Source organism: Euleptes europaea, chromosome 9 (genome assembly GCF_029931775.1).
Source record: "Euleptes europaea isolate rEulEur1 chromosome 9, rEulEur1.hap1, whole genome shotgun sequence".
In the NCBI taxonomy this organism is placed as follows: Eukaryota; Metazoa; Chordata; class Lepidosauria; order Squamata; family Sphaerodactylidae; genus Euleptes; species Euleptes europaea.
Window position 1 is genome coordinate 62,823,936 of NC_079320.1, and position 20,765 is coordinate 62,844,700.

A 20,765-nucleotide genomic window follows, 5' to 3' on the forward strand; every position below is an offset into this window, starting at 1 on the left:
TGTAAGCCTGTTTCATTCCTCCTTAAGTGGTAGAGAAAGTCGGCATATAAAAACCAACTCTTCCTCTTCTCCTCCTACACTGACCTGAAGAAATGCTGCGAGGCTGTCTGTATGTCTTCTGGCCCTTTGAAAAGTAGGAGAGATCATTATGCAGTGGTTGGTGCAGCCGGCGAGAAAAGCAGCACAGAATTCTTCTCAATAAGCACCGCAGGGTTGTTCTGGCTGTTTGTCGTGATTGTTTTTCTTTTGTGGGGGGGGGATAGTTATCCAATGTTTGCTGAGTCACAAACAGCACAGGTCTCCTTTAAAAGATCTTTCAAAGCAGGTGACCTTTAAAAGATAAGTCTGACTGTGATTCTAACAGTTCAAAGAAGGAAAGGTGCTGCCACCATTTTCCTGTCCACCTGGGCCTGGTCACAGTTGTGTTTGTTCCACTCTTATGCAAGCAAACACATGAACAAACAAACACATGAAGCCACCTTCTACTGAATCAGACATCTGGTTCATCGAAGTCAGTATTGTCTACTCAGACTGGCAGCGGCTCTCCAGGGTCTCAGGCAGAGGTCTTTCACATCCCCTACTTGCCTAGTCCCTTTAACTGGAGATGCCGGGGATTGAACCAGGGACCTTCTGCATGCCAAGCAGATGCTCTACCACTGAGCCACAGACCCTCTCCCTAAGCAAATAATCTCAAGTTGCTTGAAGCACAGCTGCCCCATGCAGCCTGTGGACCTGGCAGTAGCCCCATCAGGCCCTCAGGTTCTGCCGCCACACTCTGTAATCTGCTCGGTACCAAGGCTTAGACCAGCTGCCTGTGCTGTATGTGAGAGCAGCTCTGTCTCCTACACTGGACTCTTGTACGCTTGCCAAAACTGTTGGGTGCCGCTCCTCGATTGCCGAACGGTACGTTGTTCTTGTCCCCACCCCCCGGTAACTCGTTGAGGCTGTTACGTTTCAGCGCTGCTACTTAACATTTTTACGAATAGACCTTTTAACGTGTGTTCTTGATTTTCATTTTACAATTAAAGAGAAAATACATCAGGAAAAAAAGTCTTTCGGTCTGTTCTTGTCCGGGTATGGCGATGAGGTTCTGGGAGAAAGTGAAATAAGGGAAGGGAAGCCTGGATTGTTGCATGTCTATGCATATCCTTCTCACCCACCTCAGTTCTAGCTTGATGATGTCTTGTCACCTATCTGCTCATGGGATACAGCAAATTGCAAATACCTTAAGGGAAGGGCGGTTTCAGATTTGATAAGCAAGACAATACAGGAAATACAGCATACCTGGAGAACTGGGTTTGAGTCCTCATTCCTCCACATGAAGCCAGCTGGGTGACCTTGGGCAAGTCACAGCTCTGTTAGAGCTCTCTCAGCCACAGGGTGTCGTGGGGAGGGGAAGGGAAGGTGATTGTAAGCCAGGTTGATTCTTCCTTAAGTGGTAGAGAAAGTAGGCATATAAAAACTAACTCCTCCTCCTCCTGTACTTCCTACTGCCTGGGCTTTTCCATATCATGTGAAAGAAACGTTTCACATTCCCTAGTGCAGGGGTCGGCAAACTCATTAGTCAAAAGAGCCAAATATCAACAGTACAACGATTGAGATTTCTTTTGAGAGCCAAATTATTTAAACTATATAGGTAGGTACACTGTTTATTAACTTAATAAACTTTAATTAAAGTTTTAAATCTTAATTAAACTATAGGTACACTAAATAAAACTTGATATCATACTTAATGTGTGTGTGTGTGTGTGTGTAAAGTGCCGTCAAGTCGCAGCCGACTTATGGTGACCCCTTTTTGGGGTTTTCATGGCAACAGACTAACAGAGGTGGTTTGCCAGTGCCTTCCTCTGCACAGCAACCCTGGTATGCCTTGGTGGTCTCCCATCCAAATACTAACCAGGGCTGACCCTGCTTAGCTTCTGAGATCTGACGAGATCAGGCTAGCCTGGGCCATCCAGGTCAGGGCATCATACTTAATAGTGATCTTATTTATTGATAAAAATTAAATTGTAAGTCCCTGCCATTTCCCCCTCCCCGTCTGGAGTCCTCGTCTGGAGGCGTGATCTACCGCCATAAAAGCCTATTGGTGGACCCGGCCTCTGGCTGAGTCCCATTGGGAGGCCAGGTCTACCCATTGGCTTTCTTGACAGTAGACCTTGTCTCCGGAGGCCCATAGAAGCCAATTGGTAGACCTGGCCTCTGAAGGGGGACTTTCCCCCGCTCCTCGGAGTCCAGGTCTACCGCCAAGAAAGCCAGTGGGTAGACATGGCCTCCCAATGGGACTCAGCCGGAGGCCAGGTCTACCAAAGGAAGCCCGCCCTGCCCAACAGCTGATAGGTGGGGGGGCCCAGGAACCTCCGAGCCGCCCACCCAGCAATCGCGCGGCTAGCCTCCCAACCCTTGAGGGCAAGGGAAAGGGGGACCCGGCCATTCTCCACGGGGGGGGGGGGGAGACAGCGCGCCCGCTCTCGCTCTCTCTCAGGCTCGCCGGCTCCGCAGCCTGGGTGCCGGCGTGAGTGGGCGCAAGAGCAGGGGCTCTGAACTAAGTTCGGAGAGCCGCACTCAATGGGCCAAAGAGCCGCATGTGGCTCTAGAGCCGCAGTTTTGAGACCCCTGCCCTAGTGAACTGGAATCAACCGTAGACTGCCCTAGTTATTTCTGATATGTGCCCAGATTTTTTAATAAAGTTCCTGTGTACACACTCACCCCTCAATTACATGTAAGAATTGTTCTCGAGTGGTCAAGTTGAAGAATCCTTTCCTTTCAAGCTCCCTTGACCAAAAGGTCTTGAGCAGTAAAAAGGGAGCCTTTATAACTTTTAAGGAAAATATGGTGGAGAGATACTTGGCTACCGCCAATGTTGTTCTTGGGTCTCTGTGTGTGTATTAAGTGCCGTCAAGTCGCTTCCGACTCATGGCAACCCTATGAATCAAAGTCCTCCAAAACGTCCTATTTTTGACAGCCTTGCTCAGATCTTGCAAATTGAAGGCTGTGGCTTCCTTTATTGAGTCAGTCCATCTCCTGTTGGGTCTTCCTCTTCTTGGGTCTCTATCCACCAGCAAAAAGGAGACGTGTTATCTTTTGTTACGGTGGCAGGTAATTTAAGTTAGAGATAATCCATTGATTGCAATAGGAATTATATAGGGGGCATTCCAACATCATATGGTATAATGAATCCAAATGTGAAACATTCCCCGTAAGCAGGATGGACCCAGAGAGACTAGGATACCATTTCTCTGTAGTTCCTCTTTACTAATCTAACACTACTATAAACTGTAGTATTTGTGTAGCCACAAAATCTGGAATCTAGAGCTTGACTGTATATTATACCCATAATTAGAAAAGCAGCCAGACTCTGATCTCTTCAACCTGCCGACTCCCTCTCATATGAAAGAAAGTGCTTCCTTTGATGTTGCGGCCAGAGGGAAGAAACATTACTCGCTGGTTAGGCTGCTGTTTTTAATTTTGCCCAGCTCATGTGCTCTGCTGCGACAATTAGCAGGTGCGCACCCCAGCTGCACCCAACACTCTTCATTTTCTCTGCATTCGCGAGAACTAGAAACTAGAACCTCTCCACATAAAGCTCCTGGCACCAGTCCATCGTTGCCGTAGCAGGGTCAACTTAGCCTTGGTTGCTACGGCAGTAGACTCGATCGCGTTGCAAGTAACGCAGCTAAAGCCCTGGCGCATAAGGCTTAATCAGTTTGTGCTAGGGTCTAGTTTTTCCACACGGATGAAATTATGCTAATTTGACTTACTGAAATCCTACAAGTCTAAACAAGAAGCTGGTTTTAAGAACGAAGGAGCTGTTTGGTAAAAGGGCGGCTTCGATCAACATAGTAAGCATGTAGAGTAACAAGCAAATCCAGTTGAACTAGAGCAGGGGACCCCAATGTGGTGCCCACGGAGTGTTTTTACAAAGTGGGTGGAGTCAGGTGTGGTTTTTGCCCACTGAGGCTTTTGAGTGGCCACTGGAGATTTGATTGGCTGCAAAGATTTTTAAAAATGTTGGTTTGGCAGCAGCTGCCACCATAGCACGAGGATCTTCCCCATGTGACGAATCCAGCATGGCCTTTCTTGTTCATGTTCTAATGTGACTGAAAGCAAGATGTGGCAGCCGTTTGGGGGTTGGCTCCGCCTCCTGTGGCAGCCGTTTGTAGTTGTGCCCACCAAGCAGCGTCAGAACTGCAGAGGTGCCTGCCGGCTCAAAAAGGTTGGGGACCCCGAACCAGAGTGTTCAGTCTAGTCTGATGCAGAAGTGGTAAACACATGGTTCAATGATCCTTACTCATAGGCAGAGGCTTGCATCTTTACTCATTACTAGATAACATTAGGATAACAGCTTCACCTGATTAAATTATGGGGCAATTCAATTAGCAAATCTTTTTATAGAGTAGACAATTTCATTTACCCTGTTCTGTAAAGTATGTATGGCAAAAGTCAAATGTAACAGATTTCCTTCCGTGTGCATATGTTTGAGTCCACCGATTAGGGAGGGGCTGTGGCTTAGTGGTAGAGCATCTCAGATGCTTGGCATGCAGAAAGTCCTAGGTTCAATCCCCAGCATCTCCAGTTAAAGGGACTAGGCAGGTAGGTGATGGGAAAGACCTCAGCCTGAGACCCTGGAGAGCCGCTGCCGGTCTGAGTAGACAATTCTGACTTTGATGGACCGAGGGTCTGATTCAGTATAAGGCAGCTTCATGTGTTCATTTGATTACAGCAGATACAGTTTTCCCTCCTGCGTGATAATCTGTATTGCTTCCACCCAACTATTCACACATGTCTAGGTGTTTAAACTAGTTGAAGTTAGTCCTTTTGCCTAGATGACCCTGGGAGCTGCAGTTTTATGAAGGGCCTGTGGATCTCTCACAGAGAGATTTCTGTACCCACACCAAGCTACAGTTTGCAGGATTCTTTAGCACAGGGGTTCTCAACAAGGGGGGAATTCCCCCCCAGGGGGGGGATTTTAGGGTTCCATGGAGGGAATTGGGACCACTATTTAGCAAAGTGTGATGTCCTGTAAGATTATGTATAATCTATAAAATTGTAGGGGTTTTTTTTGTTAGACTATCTTGGGAAGGGGGGAATTATATCTTGAACAATGATGAAGGGGGGGGGGGAACAGAGCGGAAAAGGTTGAGAACCACTGCTTTAGCAGAAGGCTACAGCAACTGAACAAGCGTGAATTCTTTATATCCAAAACTCAGCAAACGGTCGCCACAGGTGACTCTGCCCTGCCAATTATCTATTTGATCCCTGTGTGTGTCAAGTTGCATCTGATTTATGGTGGCCTCATAGGGTTAAGCAAAGCAAGAGACTACCAGAGGTGGTTTTGCCATTGCCTTCCGCTGCATAGCAACCCTGAAATAGTAACCAGGGCTGACCCTGCTTAGCTTCCAAGATCTGACAAGATCGGGCCAGCCTGGGCCAGCCGGGTCAGGGGTCTGATCCCTACCTGGTTTGATCTTGAAACTACAGAAGGAAAGACATCTTCTGAAGCATAAGCCATCATGAAAACAGGGTTGCACTTACCTGTAACTGTTGGGCATCGAGTATCTTCTGTGCAGGCACACATTGAGTCTGTGCATGTGCAGGCCATCTGTGGAGAGGAATTTTCTAGCTAAAAGGAACTGACACTAGCTAAAAGGAAGGTGCCTCTCCCCTTTAAAGTCTGACACAACCAGATGTTCTTTTGGTTTGGTATTTGGTTTTAAGTTTTATAATACCTCGAAACTAGGGTTGCCAGGTCTCTCTTCACCACCGGCGGGAGGTTTTTGAGGCAGAGCCTGAGGAGGGCGGGGTTTGGGGAGGGGAGGGACTTCAATGTCATAGAGTCCAATTGCAAAAGCAGCCATTTTTTCCAGGTGAACTGATCTCTGTCAGCTGGAGATCAGTTGTAATAGCAGGAGATCTCCAGCTACTACCTGGAGGTTGGCAACCCTACTCAAAACCAAGAAAATGTCTATATAATGCCATAGTCAAAATCATACAACTCAGAACTTCTAGTATTAGCACAAGTCTTTACAAATAGAGTTGAACATTGAGAATGAACTTGAAATTCAGGATATGTTGCACACTAATTTTGAATTGAATGCTAAATATTTGCTACTTGGGATAATTCCAACCCAGATACAATCCACAAACAAGGAACTTTTTCAAAATGCGACAACGGCGGTGAGAATTTTATTTGCAACGTACTGGAAGGCTAAAAAGACTCCTGAGATAGCAGAGTGGATTACAAAAATGCATGAGTTTGCAACTATGTCAAGATTAACTAACTTGCTTCAACGAAAGTCGATTGAGAACTATAAAAAGAGATGGCAACTTTTTTTTGATGGATATACATGACAAATTATGATTATGAATAGATAAGAGGATGTAGACCCAAATTGGCTGAAAGACTGGGTAGGAGATACTGAGTAAAAGATGGAGTTTAAATTTATGATAATTTCTTAGTATGCGATGACTGTTAAATAACTTTAAAGTAAAGTAGGATGACAAACGATGAGACATAGAATAAAAAAGGAACTACATGACCTATCATTTATTAATGAAAGTTTGCATATATATATATATATATATATATATATATATATATATATATATATATATATATATATATATATATATATATATATATGAAAAAACTTATTAATGGCACAGACAATGATGTGTTTATTTTTCTTTTATTTTTACCCCCTTCTTTTTTGTACTCTATAAAATCAAATAAAAATATTTTTTTAAAAAGAGAATGAACTTGACTAAGTTATTCTGATCATGCCATTTTTAATGTATGTAAAGTTTTGTTAGGTTTACTACTTTCCAGGTCTTCAGCAGAGCCAGCGTGGTGTAATGATTAAGAGTGGTGCTTTGGAGCGGAGGACTCTGATTTGGAGAACCGGTTTGATTCCCCACTCTTCCACAGGAGTGGTGAACGCGAATCTGGTGAACTGGATTCGTTTCCCCACTCCTACACATGAAGCTAGTTGGGTGACTTTGGGCTAGTCACACGCTCTCAGCACCGTTTACCTCACAAGGTGTCTGTTGTGGGGAGGGGAAGAGAAGGTGATTGTAAGCCGATTTGATTCTTCCTTAAGTGGTAGAGAAAGTCGGCATATAAAAATCAACTCTTCTTCATCATCTGTGTAACTTTTGCAAGAATGCTGACTTTCCACATAGAAGCTGTTTCAGTTTGTTCCAGGTTAAGCCATTCACCATTACTTCTAGATCTTCAGGTTCATGGTGTCTCAGATACCAAAGAGGAACCACAGCAGGTCTACAGGTAGGACCAACTGATAGCACACAGCAGATCTGGACCTAAAGTAATTAATAGAGATACAACACATTTTTTCCTTATGTGTGAAACTGTGCATTAAAAAAGGTGTTTTCAAAGTTGTAAGTAAGAGATATTATACACTTTTTATACATTCTTGGATTTTAAGTATCATGCATGTAATACACAAATATACATATTAATATTGATATAATACTCTTAATTCATGTGCTGTATAAGTACAATGTATGTACTCTTAGGTGATACCAGCTACTATGGGTCACTCAGAAAAGACCAATTTGAGCCACAAAGTACACTTCTTGTCACCAGACCATTGTCTGGTGGAAAAAGAAAATGGTCCCCTGGAATACAGAGACCATCCTTGGATAGGGTTGCCAGGTCCCTCTTCGCCATCAGCGGGAGGTTTTTGGGACAGATCCTGAGGAGGGCGGGGTTTGGGGGAGGGACTTCAATGCCATAGAATCCAATTGCCATTTTCTCCCGGTGAACTGACCTCTATCGGCTGGAGATCAGTTTTAACAGCAGGAGATCTCCAGCTAGTACCTGGAGGTTGCAACCCTATCCTTGGAGTAGAAGGAGGAAATTAACTGGCAGCCATTCTGAGATGGGGGGGAATTGTGTTTTTTCGTCTCTTGACTGGCCCTGGGCAAGCATACAATATAGATCAGGTCGAACAGCCTCATCTAATGATGAGTTTAATTCTGTGTTGTTGAGCCATCTCTTCTGATAGCTTTCGTCTTGTTGCAAAAACCTCCTGAAAAGAGTTCTCAGAGGTCTACCAGCCTACACTGCATTTCCCTTACTTTCAGCTGGGTGTGTTCATTTAGCAATCGAGTCTTCATCTCCTGTAGGTATTATATGGGTGTGAGATACAGGCTGGTTTCCTAACAGGAGGGAACAACTCACCTGGAGGGTGCCTCTCAGCTGCTTGTAATTTGAATGTTAACCAAGAAGCAAAGAGGTATAACAGAGGATTTTGATTAGGAGCTTCGCTAAGGAAATATTCCTTTTCTTTGCAACTTCATGTTTGAAACTTTACCAACAATAAGTGAAATTTCAGTTGCAGCACAGTTTGGCCCACGAATGCAAAGAGAGGTAATTATATTTTCAGTATCTGACTAGGCAATGTTAGAAAACCACAAAAGGTTTGTCACTTGGGCCCTCAGGTATGTCGGGGTTGCTTATTGAGTTAATTGTTACCAAAAAGATCTGGCATTAAGTTCATTTCAGCAGTTTTAAAGAGTCCTGTGAAACTTGCCCGTGGTGCTGTCCTTTCTTCGCGGTGCTTGCATCTTGGAAACCAGTAATTATTGGAGAAGACCAAACCAGAAGGGTCCCTTTCCTAATCGGACCTCCTGTAAGGTGGAACTGTTGTATAAACAGGCAGAACAAAAATGAGGATTTGGTCCGCATGCTTCTTTGGCAGCCTCCATGTGTTGTTGCTTTTTTGTCAGACCTTCTTTGAAGAGCTGGCATTAGGTTTACCTTAATAACCTATGTGTAGGGTTGCCAGGTCTCTCTTCACAGCTGGCGGGAGGTTTGGGGGCGGGTTTGGGGAGGGGAGGGACTTCAATGCCATAGGGTCCAATTTGCCAAAGCAGCTGTTTTCTCCAGCTGAACTGATCTCTATGGGCTGGAAATCAGTTGTAATAGCAGGAGGAGGTCCCTCCCCAAACCCCGCCCTCCTCAGGCTCCGCCCCAAAAACCTCCCGCCAGTGGCAAAGAGGGACCTGGCAATCTTAGTTTCGAGGTATTATAAAACTTAAACCAACTACCAAACCAAAAGAACATCTGGTTCCTACAGGGAAATACTATATTTTTCCAAAGGAAGATGACCCTGAAGGTAAGATGATCCCCATTTAAAAAAAAAAAAGATTATACACAAAAGGTTTTCTTATGGCTTTACATAACTTGCAGGTTGTTTTTTTGATAGCCCCTTCTTTTTCTTGATGTCACCTAGCCTTCCTGTCAGGTAAATGGGGTGTTCTTTTGTTAACACAATTTTATTTATTTAGGCTCCAGCACTGAGTATTGCTTTGCATAATGGGCTGGCTCCCATGCATCCTTTCCTCATGCGCAAGGAGGCCTTCTTCATGTGCAAGGGGCTCCATAGAGACAACAGGGGCAATTTCACTCGTTTTCTTTTCTTCTCTGCTGCCATCCACGTAGTATGGCTGCAATCCATGTGGCTCCCCCCTGAGCCTTTTGGGCACCCACTGGTGGCTGCTGGAGGAAGTGAAAGGCAGGGAAGATCAGTCCCTTCTGTTGGATCCAACCCGTGGGATCTAACCCATAGTCCTTTAAAATAAATAAGGATTTACATAGGAGCAGGTGGAGGACTTGGATTTCCTGGTGTCGGGTTGAGATTCACTTTCAGATTAAGCAGCTGTGGAGCAGCAAGCAAGGATACAGCTGTTGTGCTACCCACTGCATTCCTCTTCCAATCGGTCACTCATCCTTCACCTGCATGCCTCTGTGAAGAAAAACTTGAAGTCCTGCTTGCTGCAGTTGGGTGGCAACAGCAGAAAGAACTGATGTAGGAGTGTGGTGGGAGGTGTTACAGTGACATAATTGGCACCACCAGAACTTCTAAAGACACCAACAGGTTCTCATACTTGACACTCAGCAACCCTAATTTGCATATTTTTGTCTGTGTTTCTCTGATGTCCATTTAACGATAACTGGAACTACATCCGCCAAAGCTTAGGCTGGAATAAAATCTTGTTAGTCTTTAATGTACCCCAAGACTTCTGGCTCATCACTACTTGTTCATGCTTCAGAGACATTTCGCTGCACTTACTGCAATGCTGAAGCTGAGGAAGATGCCTCAGCTCTACCCCAACGGGATGCCAAGACTCTGCTAGCCAACTTCAATGAACAGATTGAGCCTATCTTTGCATTGCTTTGTGAAACAGAAGACATTGTTTTGCAGTATAACCTCCTTGAACCCCAGTCAACAGAAATCCCAGAATTGTTGATAAGGTAAGACTTCGTACCCATATAAGTTCAAGAAGGTATTCACATAACCCATCAGCCTCATTCCATAAATATTTGATCCAAGACAGTGAGAATATGTGTGTGTGTTTATGAGGGGTGTTGATAATATAAATGGACAGAGCAGAACCGTTTGATTTTACACTGAAGAGTTTTGGTGGAAAACAAATGAAATCATTCCCCTCTGCTAAAACTTCAGAGTAGACTGTGAAAACCACAACGTCTTCTGTAATTAACCTTGGGCATATTCCAAGTGCCAAATGGCCTAACATGGCTGAGGTCTCCAGCATCCCAAAACCTGAGACACATGGGGTTAGTCCTAATGATGAAATAGGGCATGCCTTGACAAATTTTCTTCAGCTTGAGAAGCCATCCTCAAAATTCAGGAGCCTTTAGTGTATTTTGTATTTTAATTACCACGTTTTTCTAATTATTGCTAACACAAAGTCCAATCCTAGCCTCTTCACACTTTCTCGTGAAATAAGCGTAGATGCAAGCATAAATAAATACACGAGTAACACTGGTTATCATCACTACAACAAAAAGCTTACATCTAACACTAACCTAACCTGTCTCCAATTTCTTGTAATTTCAGTATTTTCTTAGAAAGTTCCCTTTAGTTGACTATTGGAGCCAGTACAGAAAACAACTGGTTAAGAAACGAATTAATCCACCACCGTGGAAAGGTACAAAGGTATAAATAAGCCATGACAAGACTTCATACAACAAAAGATATACTGATGTGAAATAAGTTTTGTAGAAACCGAGGATTGCCAAGAGAAACTACAATAAAATCATTGCTGAAAATGCCCTACCCCACAATGAAATTCCTAGGCGCCATGGCAACCTGGTGCCTGGGATTTGTTGAGCCCTGTAATAGGGTGGTATCTAGTGATGCCACAGGATAGGAATTGGTGGTTACATTGAATAGGAGTAGTTACGGTAGGATTTCTACATACCACTAGGAATTGTACCATATGGAATTGGTGAATATTTGTAAGTCACAATCATGTGGCTTTGAAGGGATGGACTATTTTCAGGGTTGCCAGCCATCTGATAGCAACCCCTGGGGGCCTTTGGGGGCAGGTAAGGGTTGTAGCCAAATGGTTGCCATCTCCCGGACTGTGTTACATGGTAACCAAATGGACACTTGTCACAGCCGTCCCAGATGGGTGTCAAGCCCAAATGTTATGGACAGAGGCTCCTGCACTATCGAGAAAAATTGACAAGAAGGAACCATGGGCAGAGAAGCCCCTCATGGAGAACCCGAGGGAATCCATTTTCTCTGTGCCCAGATCGAGTCTCCAGCTGCAGCCATTTCGCAGGAAACGACTGGACACGCATGCAGCCCGCCCAACCCTCCATCTGTATAATTGACCGCTCATCGAAAACCTCTGAGATAACAGCGGCCAAAGATCGCACCTCCGGCATCGAAGGAATGAGTCACCCGGATGTGGCATTATGAATCTTTGTCTTGGACTGGATAATCCTATCTACCAAAGTCTCCCGACTCTCCTGGAATGTGGTTAGTCAATGGTTTAGGTGTAGCCTGCCCAAATTGCCCTCTGCCCCACCTCTCAGCTGACCATCAAGGTCTTTGTTCACTCAGGGAACCACGAGGGGTAATCTAATCAACCCCCACCCCAGAAAGAGTATAACTGGGGATGCCAGCACACACTCTTCGTCTCCTTTTCATACCCCCTATCTCTAGCCTACTGTTACTCTGCTGGTTTGGGTAAACTATGCCTGACCACGCAACCCTCCCGCCTTGCTGGTCAAGTCACGGGAACCCCCTGCCCCCTTTTCACTAGTCTCTGCCGCACGGAACCCAGGACGTTGTCTTCAGGATCAGGTGACTATCGTCCCATCTTCAATGGTCCCTGCCAAATTGGCAGACGTTCTGCTTGTAACACCTTTGTTCTCTAGGCTCTGTTTGAATGTTGTGAAAGTTTGTTTTGTTTGTGCATGCATACATATAATTGAGTAAAACCTTTTAAAACAAAACCCATCACCTCCGCCTTATTCTGGGGGTCACAGAACGGGCTCTGGTATACACACGTTAGATCCCGTTTAGTTGTGCCTTTTGTCAGTTATTGATTTGCTATTCCCCATTTAACCGTTCATAACTGAGCAATTTGGCTAACAGGGTGATGTCGCAATGCACAATGCTATGATGTCACTTCTGGTTAGAACCACAGAGATTTTGGAAATTCCTAGTGTGTGGTTGAAAAACAGCTTTTTCTTTGTTTTTGCTTCTACTGCTCCACTGAACCGCAGTAAGAGCATGGAACAACGAGCCCAGCTATGGGAGACCTGGCCGTCCTAGCTATTCGCCACTCTATTTTTTTAAAATAAAATTGGAGTTAGCTGTGTGCTAAAGGTAAAACGTCATTGAGCTGTTAGTGCTGGATGACTGCCTCCCAATTTATATGCTTAGCAGTTACCATGTGCAGGTATGCATAGAAAAAGCCCTGGAGTGTGAGGACTAGCTGATGGCTCTGACCAAAACTTGAAACTTGGAACCAAAGCCTGGAAAAGATGCAAGATCGTGCAGCCGCAAAAAAAAAAAAAAGGTGTTCTACTAACTCCACTTAGCTCAGAAGATGACCCCGGGACAGGCCCTTTCTAGCAACTGAGGGGTGGTGGTGCTGAGCCTCGTATGGTTTTGGGGAGCCAGGTTGGTTTAGAACTGTAAACCTTCCCCTCAGGTACAATATATCAGGGTAGCAAGTGTAAAGATTTCGGGTTTGCTTCGGTGAGGTAAGTACTGTGGTGAGCAAGAAGAATATGGAGATCACTGAGACAGCAACTGTATGCAAAATAACAAAGCTTTATTTATTTATGGGCTAGTTTTAAAGAACCCCGTGGCGCAGAGCGTTAAGCTGCAGTACTGCAGTCAAAAGCTCTGCTCACGACCTGAGTTCAATCCCGACGGAAGTCGGTTTCAGGTAGCCAGCTCAAGGTTGACTCAGCCTTCCATCCTTCCGAGGCCGGTCAAATGAGGACCCAGCTTGCTGGGGGTAAAGGGAAGATGACTGGGGAAGGCACTGGCAAACCACCCCGCAAACAAAGTCTGCCTAGAAAACGTCGGGATGTGACGTCACCCCATGGGTCAGGAATGACCTGGTGCTTGCACAGGGGACCTTTACCTTTTACCTTTAAAGAACAGATCAGCAGCACAGGTCTCCAGATCATCAAAGGAGAAACCTGGCTGAGGCACATAAATTTGAGTGAGTCATGGCTTCAGAGTGTGGTTTGAATTCTCTTCAATGCTTTTTAGGTACAAGCAGGCTTTCGCTGATTTTTCTCTTTGCCATCACCTGATGTGTGGCCCTTAAGTGTCAGGCATAGGGTTGCCAGGTCCCTCTTCACCACTGGCGGGAGGCTTTGGGGGCAGAGCCTGAGGAGGGTGGGGTTTGGGGAGGGACTTCAATGCCATAGAGTCCAATCGCCAAAGTGGCCATTTTCTCCAGGTGAACTGATCTCTATCGGCTGGAGATCACTTGTAATGGCAGGAGATCTCCAGCTAGTACCTGGAAATTGGCAACCCTAGCTGGAGGACTCCCACAGACAGTGGTGAAACAGCTAAATGGCTGTTTTTCCCTCCTGGGGCAGGGCAGCCTCCTGTCTGTCACAGCCCCCTCCCTACCTTGATTGTCTTGCAATTAATGATTAAAAACACATACCAGGCTGAATAGAACTGTAGATCTATTTGTGAGTTCCTGCCCTCCCTTCCCACGGCCCCGCCTACTCTCGAGGCTAATTCCCCACTGCAAAATGCATGAAGCGATGCCAAATCATGTAACATCAATGCAGATTAGCAGCATCCCTCTGCAGATGAGATTAGAGGCAGGAGCTGAAAGGCTAGCAATTTATGGCTCAGCCATGGCCAGGTGTAACAACTGCACTGAAAAAGTAGTTTGAACAAGAACTTGAATGAGGTAGGTAAACGGGAACATTTTGTTCAAGAAGGGATGGGCAATAATAACTGGTTGTGAGTCTTTAACTAAGCCTTTGAGGCTTGCAGGTTGAGTTCTCTGGATCTTTGAAGGGCTCTCCTAACACAGTCAAATATTAAACGCAATCTCTACCTTGAGCTTCAAAGTGGTAGCAGGCATCCAAAACCTTTACTCTAACTTCTACAAGCCCCACTAGTGCCCTTTCAGCTCTCAAAGGCTTTCTCTTTTCTTTTTTTCTTTCTTTCTTTGCTGGATTTTGAGTTTCTTTCCCTTTTCCTCCATTTTTTAAAAGAAAGAGATAAACTTAAAAAAAATACCTCTTCTCTCTTTTCTTCTCCTCCCCCCCCCTTTCCTCCCTCTGTCCTCCCCTCAGGAAAAAAAGCAATTATTTCTTGAGTGAGATGCAGTTGGGAGATGTAGTAACAAATCTCAGGATCACCATTACAACAGAATCAACATACTTAGATTTTCTGCTCAATGATCTCACTAGCTCACTATATATACACTCCTTATACTAGCTTCATAGCCAGCCGACTACGGAAAGACCACTGTTTTGAGATTGCCGTTGGAGTATAGATAGAACCCAGTTTTATAATGTAGCGACCCAGACAACATTCACAAAAGGGGCTTTCAGGTCTCTTTTCCCAAAATGTGATGATGCTTGTAGCAGTTTTTATGTTGAAAATCTTTGCATCTTTTATCCAGTTTAGCCTTACAACATCCCTGCAAAGCAGGTTGACACTATTCCCTGCACAACCCAAATTTTTCTTCTCAACAAGCTAGGATTGGAATAAGCAGCACTTCCTCAACATTGCTTGCAAAGGAGATGAATCCAACAGCCCTAGATGAGGAGGCCAAGCCACACATACACTCCAGGGAGGGTAGAATGCACGAGGGTCTTGAGGCAAAGGAAGTTAATGGGTCTGTGAATAGCTTGTAGACATTTTCCATTTGTTTTTGTGGCATTTTGCCTGCCTTTTTTCCTGGATCAGACTCATGCCCTTTAAAACGTTCATTTACAAGGGAATAAAGCCATGCAAATAAGAATGATTAGAGTTGCCAGGTCCCTTTGCCACTGGTGGAAGGTTTTCAGTGCGGAGCCTGAGGACGGCGGGGTTGGGGAGGGACTTCAATGCCATAGAGTCCAATTGCCAAAGCAGCCATTTTCTCCAGGTGAAATGACCTCTATTGGCTGGAGATCAGTTGTAATAGCAGGATATCTCCAGCTAGTGCCTGGAGGTTAGCAAACATAATAATATGTGCCTTTTCTTTTAGCTTGGATGAGAAGCTGTGTTCCAAAACAGAACTGCTTGGCCGCACTGAAAAATGGGCCACCAGGAATTCTTCCACTGGCAATATGTACATGCAGAATTTGGTTATCAATGTCCAGGAATCCAAGTTTACAAAGAAAGCAAAAGTTAAAACCACAAAAGAGCAGCCTGTTTGGATGATGTGAAGTGCAGTATGGGGAGCCACTTCAGAGCTGGCTTATAGTAGTGTTGGTAAGTCCCGTGGTCATATGAGCTTCAAAATGTCCAGAGCCTGTTTTTTGACCAAAGTGCTCCAAAACAGGGCGCACCCAGGAAACCCATACATTTTTGTGGTGAAGACTTGCTAATTGGGAGGTGCTATATGGCAAAATGAGTCCAGTATAAGGAATGTGGCCCTTGCACTGAGGTGCCAGCTTTGTTCCTGCCCCCTTCCATCAATGTAATATTCAAGTGATATTAGTGGGTTATGTAAACCATGTTACTATATAGATGCCAGTGTTTCTCGGTGCTCTATCTTGTATTTTTAAATGTCCTTGGGTTATGGTCATCACCTTAACCAAGTAGAATCTCCATTGTCTAGAGCTGTATGAGTTGTGGTGGTCCAAAGCTCATTTTGGGATGCAACAAGGATGCAACTGCCCCAGGTACTACTTCAGTAGTTCTTGGAAATGCAAACCTTAGAGATTCCTGGGCCTGCAATACTGGAGTGTGTGTGTTAAGTGCCGTCAAGTCGCTTCCGACTTATGGCGACCCTATGAATGAAAGTCCTCCAAAATGTCCTATCTTTGACAGCCTTGCTCAGATCTTGCAAATTGAAGGCTGTGGCTTCCTTTATTGAGTCAATCCATCTCTTGTTGGGTCTTCCTCTTTTCCTGCTGCCCTCTACTTTTCCTAACATGACGGTCTTTTCCAGTGACTCTTGTCGTCTCATGACGTGACCAAAATACGACAGCCTCAGTTTAGTCATTTTAGCTTCTAGGGTCAGTTCAGGCTTGATTTGATCTATAACCCACTGATTTGTTTTTTTTGGCAGTCCACGGAATCCGTAACACTCTCCTCCAACACCACATTTCAAAGGAATCTATTTTCTTCCTATCAGCTTTCTTCACTGTCCAGCTTTCACACCCATACATAGTAATAGGGAATATGATGGCATGAATTAATCTAGTCTTGGTGGCCAGAGTCACATCCTTACACTTCAAAATCTTTTCTAGCTCCTTCATGGCTGCCCTTCCCAGTCTCAATCTTCTTCTAATTTCTTGGCTGCAGTCTCCCTTTTGGTTGATGGTGGAGCCAAGGAATAGAAAGTCTTGAACAATTTCAATTTCCTCATTGTCAACCTTAAAGTTGTGTAATTCTCCTGTAGTCATTACTTTTGTTTTCTTGATGTTCAGCTGTAGTCCTGCTATGGCACTTTCTCTTTTAACTTTCAGCAATAGTTGTTTCAAATCTTCACTATTTTCTGCCAATAATGTAGTGTCATCAGCATATCTCAAATTATTAATGTTCCTCCCTCCAATTTTCACTCCACCTTCATCTAAATCTAATCCAGCTTTCCTAATTATATGTTCTGCATATAGATTGAAGAGATAGGGAGATAAAATACATCCTTGTCTGACACCTTTGCCAATTGGAAACCATTCCGTTTCTCCATATTCTGTTCTAACTGAGGCCTCTTGTCCAGAGTACAGGTTGCGCATCAAAACGATCAGATGTTGTGGCACACCCATTTCCTTTAAAACCAGCCAATACTGGAGTGTTTGATACCAAATCAGACTTTGGACCAGTTCTGTCTATAGTCTCTAGCTGGGCAGAGTTCTGAGAGCCTGGGGATGTATGATTGATGCTGGTTTTGGGAGGGCAGGTCTGTTTTAAATATGAACAATTATTTGAGGTTGGATTGGGGAAATGAGAAACTAGGAACTGCTAATAAGGTACAGGGAACCAACTTCAGTTTCCTTCTTAAGGCATTTGTGATCTGTAATTTAAGTTCAAAAGCAGCTGTGCGGTGACAAGCATGTGAAGTCATAATCTGCTGAGTCAGACCATTGGTCTATAAAGGTGTTATCTACTACCATGACTGATAGTGGCTCTCCAGGGCCTCAGATCTTTCACATCACCTCCTTTTTAACTGGAGATGCCATATCTTCTACCACTGGATTTGGATCAGGCCTAAATTAATGAAATTAATGACCTTTCCCTGTTACCCTGATAGAAATCCTAAGTTATAACATTTAAGCATGGTGCATGACTATAAATTAGCACCTCTAACTTCTTATAGAACAGGAGAAAGTTTTGCATGTTTGGGTAACAGGGAAAGGTGAGAAGGAACAAACACACACTGGAAAATCTAGTTATGAAGCTTTTTGCTAACAAGCTGCCATAAGTGTTTTTCTCCCCAAACTAATCTCTGAACTTTGAGAAATATTTTGAAATGCTAGGCAACCATAACAGTATTGTCAGCATTCAAGCCTCTGCTTCTGTCAGTAAAAGCAGGGGAAAAGGGTAGGGCTATGCAACTTTTCCTTCAGTGAAGACGAGCTAGTTAGCTGTAGAAGTGAATATAGGTTCAAGCTGGTGGTACTTTGCAGAATGAATAAAGGCACTAGCAATGTTTTTCTGCAGGTACTTGCACAGTATTGTAGCAAATTCTGTAGCAGTTCTCATCTTGCTAGTTGTACAAGGGGGAAGAACATTGTAGGATTTAATTTTGTTTTCTCACTCAGTGTGCTAATGCAAGGTGTAAACCTCAGATACCCTGTATTCATCAACGCCATCTTTTAAATTAAAAAATAGCCCTTTCACAAGCATTAAGCAGTATCCTTTACAAGGGAGCAAGCAACACAAGATAAATCAGTGCAAACTGTTTTGGTTTCACTGAATCCAAAACACTTCAGAGTTTCGTCTAGCAACCTTCAAAACACATACAAGTCAAACTTTATTTAAAACTGTTGAAATTACATTAAAAATGCAAGACAGAAAAAGAACTTTGCAGCAAGACTGAAAAGTCAGTTTCAGCTGTTTAGGCTTTTATGTGCAGGTTAGCAGGCCTATTCTAAGAGGCAGTGAAAAAACTAATTTACATTTTTATACAGATTAGAACATGTGACGTTTAGGAGGAGTTTTCTATATGCATTCACAGAAGGTAGGCCAAGGAGAAGCTCTGGAGGTTATTTTCACACACTTTGGGCTCCAGCAGTCTCTGTAAAAGAACAGAATACTACAGATTAAGGGGGCACAGGCATATGAATACTTGAGCCTTGAGTGAATTCCAGTGTGCACATGAAGCTCTTTCTTGTCCTTCCTGCAAAGATTTAAGTAAAAGGTAGAAAACTCTTCTGCTCAAGGAACCACACAACCAGACTAAATATTTCCATTGAAGTTAATAAAGGCAGCAGCACCTGCAGATGGGATAGCTCTGCTTGATTTCCACTTATAGCAACATGTATTTTATCGGGCAATGGCAGAAAACAATGGCAGTACCCTAGCATTTAACCCTCAGCCTTCTTGGAGCAAAAGGATAATTAACAAACTTCTCGCGATAGGTCTAGCCCCATAATTTATTAGAAATGGGTCTGAGCAGAGCAAAAAAATTGGCTACTCAATGACTTATAGATATCGAATTGCAGAATGAAACTCTTCTTCCAAGATCATATACATTATTAAAGAGTTGGGAGGGGTTCTTCTACTGCTCCTTATCTAACATCCATTACCTTTTGCAAATTTTGATGGGCCTTTTCAAGAGCTCATTTTAATGCCCTTCCATCGGCTCTGGTTAGTGGGAGATGCCAGCATTTACCTTTGGAGACCATACTGTGCCCTTGTAACTGATGAAATTGAGACAGCTACCCATATCTTATTGTATTGTGAATTTTATCAGGATGTCAGAAATAAGCTAATTTTATGCTTATTGACTAGTTTTTAGACACTTGGACAGTTTTATTGTTATTTTTTTTACTTGAGGACAAAGATGTTAGTATTTCTCACACAGAGGCAGTGTTGTTATATAGCCAGTAAAGTGCAGAGATCTCTGGTTGGTGTAACAAAACTGTAATCTTGGTTCTGTTTGATATTTTTAAAGTTTTTTATTTGCTGGTTAAACAACCGTAAATAAATGAACAAACTGCCAGAGGAAGTGCGTTGACTGGGTGCTGTCACTCACATGTGAATGTTCATTCCCTAGGTCAAAGCCATAGCAACAAATTAGCACAACTATGTAAATCCCCACCCCCTATGTGTCATTGCTGCCACCACCACAAATACACACAATAAAGTGAAACTGCCAAGTCCTACTCCAGATTGTCAAGATTTTCTAGGAACCATCTAGCAGAAATGGGCTTTTAATACAAATTGGGTACTTTTAAGTTATGAGGGCAAGACTGAGTAAGAAATTAAAAACTCCTCACCCGGTTCTTTCAGCATCTGTGGATCTCCTGCTAGTTCTTCACCATGGCTTTCTTCACCAGCTAGTATTTCCTCAGCAATGTCGTTGGTCTGGGCCTCTGCCACCATTTTCTTCATTATATCTTGCTGGAAGCGAGCACAATCAAAAATAGTTCTTACAACCGACAATTTTATTTTTATTTATTTATTTTCAGATTTATAGTCCGCCCTCCCCAGTGAGCCGGTTCAAGGCGGATAACATCATTTAAAACCTTACAATCATATAAAGTAACCATAAAACCAACTATAAAATCAAACATTAAAACCAGTAATCAAAGACGGCGTACAAATCTCACTTTACTGTAAGAGCCTTCACAGGCGGCTGCCCCTCAACGAAGCCGTTTCAAGTACTATTTAAAGTATTTTCAAACAGAAAAGCGTTGTACATTTCTGAATGCACTAATTTTTAAGCAACACACCTCTGAGTACACTGCAAGTTTAAGGGGCAGATCTTCAACTTTTACAAAATCATCTTCATCTGATTTCTGACTCACATTTCCAGAACCAGTTTCCTGTTGAGAGAACAGTATTCTAAATTAACACAAGCTTTAAAATGGTAAGTACAGTCTTCCCCATGTTAAGAACTTTTAGGTCCCTCAGGTGTCATCAGCACAGTCCCGCCTTCTGCTGCAGCCTCAAATCCCTCTGAAATGGTGCTCAGGGCAGGGGGGACGGGTGAAAGTCACATTCTGATGACAGAAAGATGGTTAGTGGAAACTCGTCATGGGGTTCATTTCATTACTCCTCAAAGCTGGATTCCTGCTCTCTTGAATGTGGTTAAAATGGTGTGGGAAAACAACTTGC

General features: G+C 43.7%; 1 protein-coding gene across 1 annotated transcript in view; it reads right to left on the reverse strand.

The window, feature by feature from the left end:
* Window positions 1-18,443: 18,443 nt before the first annotated feature.
* The window catches only part of PCM1 (pericentriolar material 1), a 62,695-nt gene continuing 60,373 nt past the window's right edge, over window positions 18,444-20,765 (reverse strand). Inside the window, exons 37-39 of the mRNA XM_056855074.1 lie at window positions 20,381-20,473; window positions 19,925-20,048; window positions 18,444-18,720 (exon numbers count right to left, since the gene is read on the reverse strand). Coding sequence (XP_056711052.1) covers window positions 18,695-18,720; window positions 19,925-20,048; window positions 20,381-20,473 — 243 coding nt within the window. The 3' untranslated portion in view covers window positions 18,444-18,694. The remainder of the gene's footprint in view (window positions 18,721-19,924; window positions 20,049-20,380; window positions 20,474-20,765) is intronic.